Source organism: Anopheles merus, chromosome 2R (assembly GCF_017562075.2).
Source record: "Anopheles merus strain MAF chromosome 2R, AmerM5.1, whole genome shotgun sequence".
Lineage (NCBI taxonomy): Eukaryota > Metazoa > Arthropoda > Insecta > Diptera > Culicidae > Anopheles > Anopheles merus.
In genome coordinates, this window is record NC_054082.1 from 51245203 (window position 1) to 51261537 (window position 16335).

General features: G+C 40.4%; 1 protein-coding gene across 3 annotated transcripts in view; it reads right to left on the minus strand.

The window, feature by feature from the left end:
* Positions 1-16335, minus strand: part of LOC121588030 (neural cell adhesion molecule 1) — a 112067-nt gene that overhangs the window by 35710 nt on the left and 60022 nt on the right. For all 3 annotated transcript variants that reach the window (XM_041905519.1, XM_041905518.1, XM_041905517.1), the window contains exon 4: positions 1018-1150. In XM_041905519.1, coding sequence (XP_041761453.1) covers positions 1018-1150 — 133 coding nt within the window. The remainder of the gene's footprint in view (positions 1-1017; positions 1151-16335) is intronic.

A 16335-nucleotide genomic window follows, 5' to 3' on the forward strand; every position in this document is an offset into this window, starting at 1 on the left:
TCATCTGGTCAGCCTAATTCTCTTTAACATCCGTATAGTGTCATATAATCATTCATATAACATTCTATACTTCTTCTTCTTCCTCTTCTTTGGCACAACAACCGTTGTCGGTCAGTGACTTACTGATTACACATAGCAGGATAGTCAGTCCTACGTATGGGGGCACGGTCCATTCGGGGTTTGAAACCATGACGGGCATGTTGTTAAGTCGTTCACGTATACGACTGTATCACGGGACCGGCTTAACATACTATACAGAAGCATAAAAACACTTGTTGCCTCATAAATATGTTTGAAAGGTTGTTTGACATCTCAGACAGATGTTGAGAAATGTCATGAACAAATTTAAATGCTAAAACAATTATGCCGAAGCAAACCTATCATGAAAAGGAGGGGCTGCTTTCAATAATAAAATTCATATTCGACGAAATGCATGTGCAGAGCTTAGACACAGGATTTACTATTTAATCATTGATACGGATAATCCTTATTGAAGGATAATTTTCAAACAAATTTTATCACAATACGTTTATATGCACTTTTCATATGAGTGTTTCTTATTATGATATCATTATCTTATTGGGACAGTACATGTAAAACCATTCCTAAAAATATGTTGGTTTAAATTAATCAATCTCAATTGAACTGTTACATCTTAATTAGGCCATACGGCCCGATGAAGATTAAATAAATAATAATAATTATTATTATTATTACAGTTATCATTCTCGTCGTAGCTTCTTGGCAATCAAACAAAATTAATCAATGATTTAGTAAACCTTATAGTGTAGTTTAAATTTGAATGTAGATGTAAATGAAAGAAATCATCATAAGCTATTTGATGACGTGATAAAGTTGTGTTTTTTTTAATCAGGCGCATAGTTGAACAGTCGAAACCGTTCCTCTCAAGTTTGTACATTTATTTGTTTTTTATTATTAAATTCACGTTTCCTACCCCACCATAATGGAACACGTTTTTCAGTATTGTTTTGCGACTGTAGTCTGTAATCGGCTTACCTGTATATGGGCGATCCTTTATCTTCCCGATACCAGAGCACCAGTACGACATTGTCACCCGGCTCGTGTGTGCTGACGTTGCACGGGAGATAGATTGTTTCGCCAACCAGCGCCTCCATCGCCACGACAGGAACTGCAAAAGAAATTGAAACCAGAAAGCGGGACACACGTTAGCTAGGGAGTGAAACATGTCAATTCAGCTTGACAACCAGCGTGTGCTAGTAGCACTGACGGCGGCACTGCAGAGCGTGTCCAGGATTTATGTCAATATTTTTGTCAACTGTTTGCCAATATATCCGCATGGGAGGCTGTCGGAAATGAACGGCACCGCTGGCGCCGAGCATGAAATGTTCATTTTTTATTTTGTATGTTCTGTGTGGCTGTGTGTGTGTGCGTGTGTGTGTGTTCTTTTCAGCACGCTTCTGTGCGTCTGGGGTTCTTTTTCCCAAAACGTGGGCGTGCTTTATGCATATTACATTCGATTGTTGTTCCACTTCGAAGTCGTCCCCATTTTGACGGGAACGGTTTATCCTTTATATTTTTTGTTGGGTTTCCTCCGCCCGAATGTGAGCGCGTGATGTGTTCGTTCTGGCGGTTTTTATACTCTCCAATGCTCTCCAATATCGACGATTGGATACCCAATCATGCCACTGCAGGTCATTCAGGAAGTAATGGTAGTGGCGAAGATAAAAGATTCATACAACAAAACTCAAATGAATATTCAGGATGCAGCATCCCGAAACGACGACGAGTCGAATGTCCGCAATGGGATACGGGAAAGCTGCAAATAACACAACGACAGCAGAGACTAGTGAAAAAAACACATACACACACATACACAAACTTCCCAACTGATGAAGTCCGTCTCAGTTTAGTCTCAGCCATCGTTTACTGCCACAAATCGTCCCCGAACGCTGTCGGTATGTCGCGGGATTGGTTTCCTGTTGCCGGACCACGTCTCGCACACGCCTCGATACAGCGTCTGTGTGCGTGTGTTTGAAATCATGAAAATGGACCCGGGACCGGCCCAGCAGTACCTTTCAATGAGACGAAGCACATAGTATTGAGCTCGCAAAAAGGTTCCATTGGGTGCTGCATGAAGACGAAAGGATTCTGCACGAGGCAAACAATCCCCCCTGGTGGAAAAATGGAACAACGCACACACATCGGAACCCATAACCCACCACGTAAACGTGATCCTTGTTATTCGGCTTATCCCGTGCTGGCATGAAAGCTAACCAACGACTTGAATTCATCGCGTTGATAAAAACAGGATCCAAGCCCGGGCCCGAACCGTAACGGTGATCCTATGCTGCGTCACGTCGAGGCTCGCTTGTAACCGGGATAACATCGGCTTGAGCTCAGTTAACATAGTGGAGCCACGCCAGCGACCCGTGCCATGTTAACTGGAGCGTCCGTCGTGGTCGAATTTCGAATTTTGAACGTGTTACCTGTCCTTTTTTTAACCAATCTCTTGACTATTTAACCAACCCATACAATGAAATCGATGGAAAGGTTTTCGTTTTTTTTTTAAACATGAAAATAGAGGAAAATGACTGAATTTTACCCTTTTGAGCTGGTAGGCCATAGCCGATTTGGGAGGTGGCGATTGTTTGCAAAATGGTTAGAGTTCGTCACGGGCATTGTCTGAGATTAAATTGTGAGAGCTAATTTCGTGGTTCTGGCCACCAGCACGATTACGGTATGATGGCTCCCAAACGATTTGGCGAATAGATGATTCGTTGAATTTAAATCTACAAGAATTATTTCAGCCTGGTCTAGTCACTGACAGTGTTTTTTGAGATTAGTTGTAAGTACTTGAATCCTACGTGTGATGAAAATATCAGGCAAACTCATGTGAAATAGAGTAATCGAAAATTCACATACAATTTAATAACTTGAATTTTTATAATGAACACTTTTTGTCTATAACGATTTATACTTTTTGCTGAGGTGATAGGTTACAGGAAATAGCAGAGAGTTACAGGATATAACTCCAATTAAGCCGCTTACTTAATCGTTATCTATCGTGATTTGTGAACAAACATTTTACAAATTACATTTTTAATAAATATTAAGTAAATAATGACATTATCCAGCACAGTTAAGTTGGTTAATAGCCCTATTGTGACAATTGTGCAATAAAATAAGCTATTTCTAAATAATAACACAACGTAGGGGTTTGACCAACCCCCAAAATTCTGTTTAATAGGTTTGTTGCAAAGTTTTGGATAAAATCCTAGATTTCCAATATTATATATGCACAAACTATTGGTCAGAGACTTACAGATAAAATAAATATCGAGCCCGAAAAGTAAACATCATCAAAATATAATAAAAAAATCATATTATTTAATTGTAATATTACATTAACTTATTTGCAGCACGTTTCCCTAGTTTATTAAAATAAATTTATTTCTTTATTCTAAGACTTTGTTTTTTAATGTTAGTGAGGTAAACGCTATTTGCTTGCGAAGTATTTTTTGACCCAAATAAACCTAATTTAATACACAACTGGGTATCTTGGACCCAATTGCTTTCAATTCAACAAAATAGCTTTGTTTCTTTACCCATTAAATGCGATGTCATAATTTTAAGTCATTCCAATACCTTCATACATATAAAGAAAATATTATTAATATATAAGCCTAGTAGAACTAAGTTACTTCACATTTAACATACAAAGATACCTTATGTTTACGCACATACAAAATCATAAAAAATATGATTGTTCGAAAAAGTACTCCAATTTGCAACATAAAGCAATTTTTGTAGTTGTAATAGGTTGGGAACGTACGCGACGGGTAATTCGACAATGCTATACATTTAGGCGTCGCACTCTAGGAATACTTTTAAAACACGAGGGGTGGAGTTTTCGGATGTTTCCTGAATATTATCCATCATTCTATGAACACCTTGTAAAAGAACAAACAAAAACATGGTAAATAAGAATTGTGAAACAAAATGGAGTAAATGGTAGTATTAATAGAGCTTCAGAAAAATACCTTTCAATTAAAGGGAAAAGATGATGAAATACTTGTTTTTACACTATTGCTGAGTACGAGAACAAATGGTTCTTTGTAATGTCGTGAATCGCTAAAAGTAACCTCCAAAAATAAAATAAAGCCCACTATAAAACATTCATACTCTTTTAACAAGAAAGAAAAACCAATCATCTATTACACGGTCCGTTTTGTACAAAATCAACCATGATTGTTGTTTGCGATCCATGGCTGGTGTTTCAGTTTTCCCGTGCCTACGCTTTTGTGCACATTGTAGATGGGCAGCCAGTGAAATTGGTGTGTTGTTTTTCATTAAAAATATCATTCCCATTTCCTGCCGGCCTTCACCGATGGGGAATTGCGATTTGAATATCGATATGAAAACCGGGATTCCCAATCGCTCATTTCTACAGTTGAGCGAATCGGTAACAATTCATGAAGTCATCAAAGAGACGGCGCTTGAAAGGCCGGAAATTGTGTCCATTGATGGGAGCTGTGGTAAAAATATGGGGAGCCAGTTTTTCGTTGGGTTAGATTGCCCCTCGGCGTAATGGATACCTCTGTTGCGAATGATTGAGTTTCATCAATTGGTGTACAGTCGCCGATTGGTACAAAACAAAAGATCTATGGGCTGGATAGGCACGAAGGAAAAAAAAAGATGATCGCATTCGGGTATGGAAATGTGAAACTAAGCGGCGATAAAACAAACCCCGGGAAGGTGAGTAGCAATAGCGGTATAACAAATTTATCCCACTCGGCTCACTTCTAGGGCTGAAGGGTCCGCTGTAAACGTATGTACCGCTTGGACCAGTAAGGATCCGGTCGTGTATGATCGATAGAGTCGGCCAGTCGGGTAGTAAGCCCAGCAGCTAAGCAGAAGGATAGGGGGTTTGCTTAAGCGGGAAAGAAAAATAACCCCAAATGGACAGTTTGGATGGATGAATGCATAAATGGAGGGATGGTTTTGTCGAATCATATGTTTAGTTATGCTGACGTCATCAGCACAATAAAAGAAGGCTTTTGGTTCGTATTTGCTTCATCAAGTTTTTGCAGAGTCACACTTTTTACTCCACACTCGTCCGCTTCATGCAAAGGAAAGCTGATCTTTTGCCACACACTCGCATCGTAAGGGACAAGTTTTGACCGTCGGTTCCGAATAGTAATCCATCTGGCGCGGTTCAAGTTGCTGGTTTACGATGGGAAAAATCCGGCATCCACAATCAAAGGATATTACTGAAATTACAGTGATTTTTACGACGCCTGCTAACCCACGACAGATGACGGAGCAGATATCTTTCAGAGTGCTTGTGGGTAGTTGAAAGAAATGAAAAAGATACAAAGAGAAGCTTGCAATTTGGTTCATTTGAACGAATCCGGTTGACCAGAAGCACTGTGGTGGTACCAGATGCATACATGGAACGCGGCCAGAGTGTGATGGTGTAAACCAATTTACTTGTCAAACCTGACCCAGCAGTACCGGTAGTTAAATATTAAAAAAAGATCGATATGCTGATGTGTGATTTATGTATGGAAAATATTAGCCTACCCACATCTATTGGGCTAGTATTAAAATATATGCGATGAAGTTTGTTTGTTTCTTGCCTGGCAATAACGCAAAAATGCATTGAATTGAAGATTATCAGCATTTTGTTAAACTTATTGTATACAATCCTATAATAGGCTGTGCGTGCATGATATTATACTAATCTGTATCATTTATATGATCTAAATTTATTCGTTTTAGTCAGTCCTGCCAAATATGATCAGATGTCCCGGTTGTAAAGGATAAGAGATAATTAGCTTAGAGTGTACTTACGGCAAACTATTATTTGCAGTTTTGCCCAATCAATCAAAAAAGGACATTTTTTTGAGATATTTTGTATGCTACTAGCGTTGCAGCCGTAGCAGTGTTAGTGTTTTTAGGCCTGTTTTTTTCGTTAGAAATGTGTTTTCAAACGTTTTAAGATGAAGTAGCCTTTCAACTTATCCAAAGCATTGATTTCGTTTGACTGCTGAAATTGACGCATGCCTTTATATCTTTTGATTTAAACATCAGCAAACAAGGAAAACCAGCAAACGAAGGCTAGTTCGCACACGAACAATTGTCAGAGATTATTTGCATTTAAAATGTCAAATAAATGACGATAACACCGAAATCATGCCATCGAGACAAATCTAATTTATGTCATTACGCTGTTTTCCTGTGACGGGTCGGGAATGTGAATATGGCAGTACAGTGAGACGAGGACATAATGCTTTTCATTTATTATCCCCTCTTCAGGCTGAGGTTACCCTCCATTGCTTGCACACAGACAGATATACATACACCCACGTGTGATGCTCATTTTGGAAATTCAATTGGCTTTTTCACACCGTGTATTATATACATGGCACGTAGCCGAAGTCGATTCATCGATTCACGTGATGGCTTTCCGGTGGCTGTCACTAATGAAAATTATCACCATAAACGTTCGAGTATTATCAACGACTCCGGTCCGGATAACTCTTGCAGGTTAGCATCGGTATGCAGTGTCACTGGGGTACATTCAAAACGCACAAAACGACTCGTTTGGCTGCGCTGAAATGACCGATGAGTTTTGGGATGCGCTTTATAATGAACTGTGGATTGAAATGATCGTATGTGGTAAAGGTAAAAATTATTTTCCATCTTTCTCATTGCTTCAGCCAGAAGGGGCCCATTCAATTGATGGCCTGACAATATTTGACACTCATAAAAACTCAAATTTTCAAAAAATTTAAAGCGAAAGCAATCATCGATGCTAAGTTGCAAACATCTGCTCTAAATCGGTAATGAACGGAAAAATCTTCCTTTGTGCTACACCCAGCGTGACACGTTTCCAATGAAACGTCTTATCGACTGTTCAATAATATTACCAACAATAAGCTGCTGCTGTCGCTGCTGTAGGCGGAGATGTAAGGCGCGTTAGGAAAAAGCGCGAGGGAAAGATTCTTTCCGGCACCTCAAACATACGGGCTGTCAGAAATGCTGCCTTTCATTCGCTTATTTTGTTACTTTCACTTTATTTCTGTCTTTCGTTTTCGAACGTCTCTCGGCTCTCCTGCTTGATGTGAAGCGTGGTAGACAAATTACAAATAAGATTACGATTATTATTTCCCAATGTCGAATCCGACTCTTTGCTCTGTAGAAAGGAACTGATTTTTTCCTCCATGCCTTAAATGCTACCAAGCGGCAAGACATTGTGGCGCATTTACTTCCTTTTCGCCGTTCTTTTTTATGGTTCACTTCAAACGAGGTATTCACAACCAAACATTGAGCACTCCTTCGAACAGTGTGAGATACAGCGGCAACAGCCCACGAGCAAAACAGGGACCAATGTTATTGATTTAGCAAATAATCTCATGGAGCGCCAGACGAGACAGGTGGAACGTGGCGTCAGCCGCATTGTCGACAATCAACCGGCCCCGCCATCCAGAAGCATCGAAATCAACCAAACCATCGAAAGACAATCGTTGCTGTCGTTAATGGTGAACGATAGACCAAACCGGCGTAACCGCGCGTGCACTCACTCGTGAGCACATTGTGGGACGTTTGATGATCGTTGCGCGGCAAATCTAATGGAACGAAATGATAATCTGGCGCTCGTGATGGTATGAAACGGATCACCGACCGAAGGATACCGCCAGTTGCGACCGGATTACTCGACAGAGGGTTCCGCTGTAGCTTGCTTTGCTAACAGTAATCGCGCTTCTCTCGGCTTTTCCTCGGTAGCTAAACTCCGACACGGCTATACAGAGCTTAGGCTTGTAGAGAAGCCAAAACGGGCAGTGAGCTGTCGTGCGTAGCACAATAACGGAAACTAATCTCGTGCAGTTGTGATTTTGCGAAGGTTTCACATTAAGTTTCGACTGTGGTTGTACCATTGCTTCTTTATTTGTAGCTCATTCTCGGTGTCTTTGTATGGTATGCAGGCCCGATAATGTTAAGGCGTCATTTTATCGGTTCATTGGACCGGATGCACTTTTTATCCGAAAAATGGAGAAAAAAAAATAAACTGACATCTTTATCAAAGCGAATATAATGTCACTATTACTTATACTTTCGACCAATGAGGCATAGAAACGTGGTTGATGTTATAAAATATGTATGTTTAAAAATAATTTATTCAAAATGTTGTGCATACCGCAGGTAATATAAAGCATTATCTAGATTAAAACGTTTTACAATATCAACTGACAATGACTTATTTGATATTTTACTGTTGATGATTTTAGGAACGTAAGAACTAATAATCCAGTTGATTAAAACAATCGCTTCGTTTAATGTTTGGCCGCATCTAATCTAATCGATCAATTATTACATAAATGGTATAAAATAAAAGCGAACACCCACAATAACTGACCAAACTTGCAAAAATACTCCAAAACAGTACCGATTAACCAATTGACCGCAATCAAAAGATTGCCGGCACCGTTGTGGGCAGCTCGGTTGCCCGGCTTAAGCTGACCGATCCTTTTTCCCAATTTTCGTTTGAAGTTCATTCCATCCCTTTTAACCGTTTGACTTCGCTTTACCTCATCCAAAGCATCCCGGGGTACACGTATTGTGAGTTATCCAGCCATTTTCCAACCTTTCCGAAAACCCCAGAACAGAACCGGCTATATTTCAATCGATAGCCGGTGCGATGTTGCGGCAACACGGCTTAACCTACGGGGAAGGCGCTCCAGTTAAGATGCTGTGAAATTGAGGACACAAATCGTTTGAAGCGAACCGCACAGCGCCGGGCTCATCCGTTCGTCCGCTGCCCAACTGCCGCCCTCCCGCCGGTAAGGTCAATTAAACTTGTATTCCTCGATTTGATTGGTTCTTTGATTCCGTTTTTCCATTTCTGGTTTGTTTGAGACCAGTGGAAAGCGTTTTTGCCCCCCTCCGTTTCATGCTGTAACGTCCATCAAGATTGTAATGTCGCTTGCTGTTTTCATTCCATCTCCTTACCTTGACCGAAGGCTTTGCCAGTCATGCTACCCTGGGGATAGCGTCGGTTTGGTGGTCAGTGTGACTTTTTTGTTTGATTGTATACACACCCTCCATCATAATCAGCCCGCTTCCCCCCGGTAGACGTGGTTCACATCGATTCGAATAGGTTGTCATCGTTTTTACATCGAATCGAACGAAACTTTTCAACCGGAATTGAAACGGGCAGGTTTTCACAGAAGCCCGAGAAACTTTGAAACCGAAAAAAAATACGATCCAATTAAAATATAATTAGGCCAATTTTAAAAGGTTCCCTTGCGAATCCAATCGGTCCCTCGGGTCCGGCTCGAAACGGTACGAAATAATATGAAACTGCTGAACTGCCCTGCCCTGCTGTGTCCTACTGCACCCACCCCCGAGGATACGAGCAGGTGCGGAATATTCGAGGCTGGGATAACGTAGCTAACGAAGCATGTCGCTCACTGGTAGCAACATTTATGCCGGCCCTGAAACCTGTGCCAACGTCTGACGTCAGAATATCAATCAGTGTTGGACAGGGTGTAAAAGTGGCGGGAGAGCGGTTGGATTGTTTCATGCTGTTTTGCAATGGAGAAAAAATGGAAGGTTTTTCTTATGGAAAACGAGCGTTTCATTGTGGGGGGAATCTAATCTGAACAGAGACTGATCCCCTAAAAGGTATGTATTTTCCTAGAACTGGATGAAAAACTATATTTGATTTTAGTCTACAAATATTTTATCAGCTCCGTCTCCACCCTTACCGATTCGTCACCAACGTAATGGGATTTCCCAGAATCGATGGATTTGATATCGGTTCAAACAACAAAATACAAGATGGATTACACAAAATGCTACTACGCAGTTCAGAATCTTCGTTGAATTGGGAAAATTTAAACAAGGGAAAATCCTTTGCAGCTTTATGTAGTAATAGAACATATTTTCGGCAACATGTGTACTAAATCTCTTTTTCCACCATATTTTAGAGTTTAGTTATATAAAACTAGCCCTTTCTAAATAAATACTGTGAATTGAAGCTCAAATATATTGCCCAAAACGCTTTTTTATTCTTTTTATTTTCTGTCGAGTAATTTGTCAATTTTAAATAAGTCCTATATATTTTTTTATTTTAAAGCACTACCATTCAGTTCTATTTGCTTGAAATTTCCTAGATATTCACAATGGATTTACTTTCTGTGCACCATTTGCCGAGATTGTAAATCTTTTCTGAAAGAAATCAATATAGAATTGAAACAAATAAATTGGCTGAGACACGTGTTGGCCCCATGGATCCGAACAAAAAAATAGGATATAAAGAAATCGTTCTTAGTCTCAATGAAAAACAAGATGCAATAAACAGATCTTAAGTCTCTGAGCTAAACAAGGTAACAACTTTTTATGCGGGTAGAAGTAACGTATCGATTCAACGCGAAATATACGTTCGCAGTCCTTACTGAACGTGTGCTCAGCGCTTGCTCGCCACGATTGTATACAAAACATCGTCTCAATAGCACATCGCAAGCATATTTATGCATTTACTTCGTTAAAATAAGATTTTGATTTCAAGCACTCTGTTTATGTTTGCTCAGTTTACAAAAATCAATATAATGGTCAGAGAGAAAACCAAAAAAACTCCGCGGGAATGTTTTAAGCTCGTTGTTGTTGAAATGTTGAACAATGACAAATTTTTATTTCGTTCAGCATTTAAACAATATTGTGAAGCCTTTGTTTTGCTGAAATGTTTCAGGCTAAGTGCAATAAGTTTTTGACCTCAGTTCAATTTTGAAATGTACATTTTGTTTCGCACTCCTCTCTGCTAACGCTACGGTATTATCCCCATCAGCTGAACAAAGAGTACATTCTCGCTATCGTACTAGCTTTTGATGTTCGATGGCAGCGACACCATCAAAGATCAGAATCAAAATTAATTAAATGGAAATGTCTTCCTGCCAAAATTTCCGGCCTTTATGCTGACGTATGCATTATTTAGTCTAACTTTGCTGTGTTGTTCCTATCGATCCGCTATGCCGTGCAATGCTGCAGTGAATGCAGTGTATGGTTTTTGCGTTTACCAGCAGATCGAAGAGCAGCGGCCCGGGTACGGAAAGTGGGAGTTGATCTAATTAAATTAATTAGCACTTCGTTTATGGGATCATTTGCGATATGGTACGTATAGTATGACGCAATAAGTGTGTGCTCTGTGAAAGCTTTGTTTCGACAGCGTCCTATTAGCCTGTTAAAAGACGGGTAAGCTTTTAACACTATTGAGATTGTATCTAAGAGTCACAAAGTGACTGAAAATCAAATTGTTGTTACAATTATCATCGATATCGAAAAGTATGAATTTTTTGGGTTTGAAAAATAAACTTATATTGTAAAATGCTTAATATAGTTTTTAGATGTTTAAATTGGTGTTCTGAATTGGTCTACTTCATTATCCTGAACGCGTGCAGAAAAAAACACGCCTCAAGCATTCCTTTCGTCTCGTGATGAACATCCTTCGTTTGTTCTACCCAATCACGAATGGCCACTTGAGCCAGTCGGTTTAAGTGTGCTACACCGAAAGACATGAAAGGGAATTAAATCATCGTGCACAATAAGCCGACAGCCTAAAACCTGGTACACACCTGCAACTTTCGCTTACAATGATGGGTGGTGGATTCGTTGGTATGAAACGGTAGAATTAATGTTGGGCGTTTGTTGGATTTGTGGATCTTAGCTTCAAAGGAAAATGTTTGTGATTCTATAAGTCTTTTGTCCATTTTCATTGATTTATGTACAATTTTATTGCATACAATTGTTTTATGAAGATTTACTTCTGCAGGCAAAACATTATTTTCCACATTATGGTCTAAATTTTTCTTGTTACAGTTTCAATGCGATAAGCTAGTTTAGTGGAATGTGTTTATTTTAAACGAAAATACACCACTGCTAAACATGCTCTTTTTGCTATCGCGAGTACATGATATGCACAAACCATTATGTTATTACCCTACATGAAGCAGCATGTAGAACGAAAGCTCTTATTTTCACACATCTGATAAGTTTGAATGATTCTATTTGCTGCAAATGTTACTCCTTCGTGTGGTATCAAAATGTTTCAAAACACCGTTTTTGTGAAGGGTTTTTTTATCATTCACTCCACCTTTTTGTTTGCATGTAACGGCTTGTCAGTCATGCGTAATTTGAAGTGTCCAGCTACTACGGGAACCATCCACTCGGGCAGTAGATGTTATCGAAAGCGTCAGCAAAACTGTTGTGTGCGGTGAGTGACAAAGTTAAGCGATTGTGTGCACCAGCAAAAACCATCGCCGGGGATCCATTTTAGCTATGGCCTGATTCACCTCGGGAGCAGTGTGATGAGCGTTGCTGATTGGTCTGCTCTGTTCGTGAAAACTTGGACAAGCAGCACAACACAAAAAAAGGAACAGTATCATCTCTTGCCCTATTAAGGACACTACTTTCAAAAGCTGTGGGGAATAAAAATAGGCCTACAAGAAGCTAACCAGTGTGATGTTGAAGGGTGTTATGTGTATGGGAAAAGTTTCGAGCTTCATGCCTCATCGGGACACTGATTAGAAGTGTCATTTTGGTGCGGAGGAGGTTCGTTGTGGTGGTGGCAGCTGCTCTGCTGGCTCTTACACAATTTACGTCACGTAAGAGGTTTTGTGTCCCAAAATCTGATAGTAATGTTGAAATTGCCGATCATTTAGCTATTGTTAGGTTGTCCGTTGCTAATGATAAAAGCAGAGTTGGTTGTCAATTTGTCATTTTTTTAACTTTTGTATGGTTTGTTCGTAAAGGAAAAACATTGTCGGGCACAGTTTCAGTACATATGTATCGCAAAATTGTTATAAAACCATAAAAGTGTTTGTTTTTTTATAAATTACTCGTCTAAAAAGAAATTTTGCATACCTTTTCAAACTCACAAACTCCCTTTTACGTTGCAAATATATGCCTTTTATATAAAGTATCTAAGTGATTTAATAATGGTTTTACAATACTAAGTAGTATATTGAAATTTATCACAGTAACCGAAACAGCAGCTTCATTTCATATTGATATGTTAGGAAAGTAACATTTCTGCTACCTAAGATGACGAAACAACACAGCGTCTCGGCGAACGGAACAGAGAATCGTGATGAAAATGCCTCCACATCCGTCAGTCGTTTGTTGCTAGGCCTTCCGGTGAGCTGCCTCACGAACTGAATGACACAATCACGCACATAAAAGGCTTGACGTCCATAAAACCGAGCATCCGGGGATACGTTGGTTCCGCGTGTCGAACGGCATTTGCGGTAGCTACAGCCTTATGTGCCATCCATTGAAAGACCAGAAATAGAAGACAGCACGATAACATGCATATAGCCAGGGTTTGACCCACACCAAACACCATCAGCCGTCACCGAAGGGACCACCGTTGATGAAAGAACAGGATAGCAAAAAACAAACCTTCGCTTGATGGAAAAGCCCTTACGGAGCACATAATATGATGAAGATTAAGATATTACGTATTCATCTTGTGTGGATAATTTATTTGTGCTTTGGCTTTACGTTTATGTTCCGACGCCCCGAGCTCGGCCGTGATCCTGCGGTTGACGGAAAACGGGGCAGCGCTCGAAGAGCTTATATATTTCTCAGTCGTCTTCGCGAAGGAAGTGTGCGAAGAATGCAAGAAGCAAAGCTTCGCCTGGACATTGTCGAGTGCTTGAGGTAGACCGCACGGCAACTGCCATGCAGAAAACAGAGTGCTTACCACCTTTCATGACACTCCACCTGGCTGGAACGGAGAGTGGTTTTATGTCCCCATCGAAGCACACCCATTTTGCCGCATCCTCGGATGGAGACGAAAGGATGTATAAAAGCTTTAAGGAGCAAAACAACGCGACGCACAAAAAAGGACTGCACCCTCTGCACCCTGCATCAAGGCACCCACTAACGTTCATCCAGCGACAGGAGCGACGCTGGCTGGCACTACCTGACCGTCATGAAAGAGACCGACCACCCTGTATGTGTGTGCGGTTTTAGATCGTTATCAATGGCACACAATCGCAATCACCGGTAAGCAAACGACATCACCCGGCGCACCAAGCATCGCCTCAAGTGTTTCTTTTCTCATTAAAGGATGGATAAAACCGCGACACTCCTTTTGTGTTCTGCAGCTGTGGGCAGCATTACCGTGTGGGTGGTATGGTATTGCCGCAAGCCTTTCCAGCACGAGTTTCACCCCACCTCCGTGCAGCAGTTCGTTGACTGCAACGGTGAAGAATGGTGTCGTTAACTTATTGAAAAGAAATATGTTGCTAGTGTGGCATGAGAACACGGTATGCGCCACACTTGCGGTTTACGCTCGGAACCGTCTGAAGCGTTGAATAGTAGGACAAGCTTCAGAAAATTTACCATAACCATTACCCGAACTACCACCACTACTGTCAAAGTACGTCATTGCGCTGAAATAGTTGGTGAACAGTGGAATCTGTCACACTGCCATGGTGTGTTTGTGGGTATGCGTGCAACGAACTGTTCTATGTCATTCATCGCGCGCAGGATGTGCTTGTATAACGCCCTGCAGTGAATCCTGACGGGATGGGATGCAGGACAGGGGCAGGGCGAAGGTACACATTTTACCATCCGGAGGACGCTCAAAACAACATTCCAAACCGGACATGCTCGCCGTACAAGGTGCTGAAAAGCGATCGATTTTATCATCATGCTTATATGCTGGGAAAATATTTTCCCAATCCGTTTCGCAACGCTCGCTGGGAGTTTCTTTCTCTTTTCATTCCAGTTCCCTCTGTGAGCCGCATCCTTGATTATGGTGCGCCGGTGTGCACGGCCTCTGTTTACTCCGGCCCTGGTTGATTTTTATCAAACAAACGAAAACACATAAATTGCCTGTTGATGCTGGGGAATGGGATGAGGCGCGGGTATAAAGTGTCCCTTGCCTTCGCTGTTGCCGGCTTGTCGGTACGCAACCGATTCAATAAGCAAAGCCGATGGGGATAAAACCTCCCAACAGACGATCCCAGATGATTCCCATCCCGTTGCACAAACAATTTTTTTCGAAAAAAAGAACGCAAAAAAGGATGTGAACCACCGTGCAGATATTCTTGCTGGATGCTGGTGAGTTGCTTTTCTTTCGCAGGCTTTTCCTTCAGCGAAACCCCACACGAGCGCATGCACACCTTTGCTAGGTGTCATAAAACGTGCTACACATTTCGTAGGGAACATGCACAAACACACATAAACAGACTGGCATCCCTGAATCGGATGGCCCGGTTGTGTGTTCATCAGTGTAAACACCGGTGGCGGTGGCTACCGATGCTATCAGTGTAGCGTTAAGCAGTGCAACCACTGCAAAGCCACCACCTTTTTGGATTCGGTTTCATCATCAGTATCGTTTGGCAGGTGAGTGTGCACGTGTGAGGTTGTTGTATTCTTATTTTTTATTTTTTTGTATTCGCCACACTAATAAGGCCAGACCGGGCGTTAGTGCTGCTGGCTGTATTATGGGTAGAGGTTTGCTCAATTCTGTTTTTAAGTTGCAAGAATGTGATTACCTGCTTCGTGGAAAGCATGATCCTGCCGGTAAACACGGTACGCTGATTTATTTGCAGATAATTCCTTCGTTGGAGTGTTTCAGATTCATCAAAGCATAATCACTGCACTCTGTTACTTTCAAAACCTTTATAAGGTATGATGTTTGAGTGTTCATTTTTTGTTTTTGATCAGCTTTTATTTAATTATGGTTGATTTATACGCACAATGCCTTCGTTAATGCGAAGCATTGTACATCATTTTATTAATCTTTTTATTACGATTCTTAACAACAAAAGTCTTTTGAATTTGTGTGCAATCTTTATGTTTTGCTAAATCATTATATTGTTTATTTGTTTGCAAGAGTTCGTACACCCACGACCAATAACTTATACCAATAACTAATAATATATAAATGTTATATATTATTAGTATTAGTATAGTATTATATATTATTATTATTATTATTATTATTATTAGGGATTTTCCATTCATTATAATCCTTCGAGCATTTATTTAGAATTTAAAAATATAACTTTTTATTTGCTTTATAAATTAGTCCACAAAGTAGATATCTCCAAAAAAACTATCTTAATAATTAAAATCACTCTCATCTCGAGCTAAGCAGTCATCACAATTTGGGTAATCAATGATTAAATGGATCGAGAATGAAAAATACTCATAGTTACGCTGACGCAAACACATTGTAAACAAAGCAAACAGTACATCGTTTGTGAGCTGAGGTTATTTCGGATATGTTTTTCATTTTTTCTGATACGTAAGTTGATTTCAACAAATGCCATTCAAAAT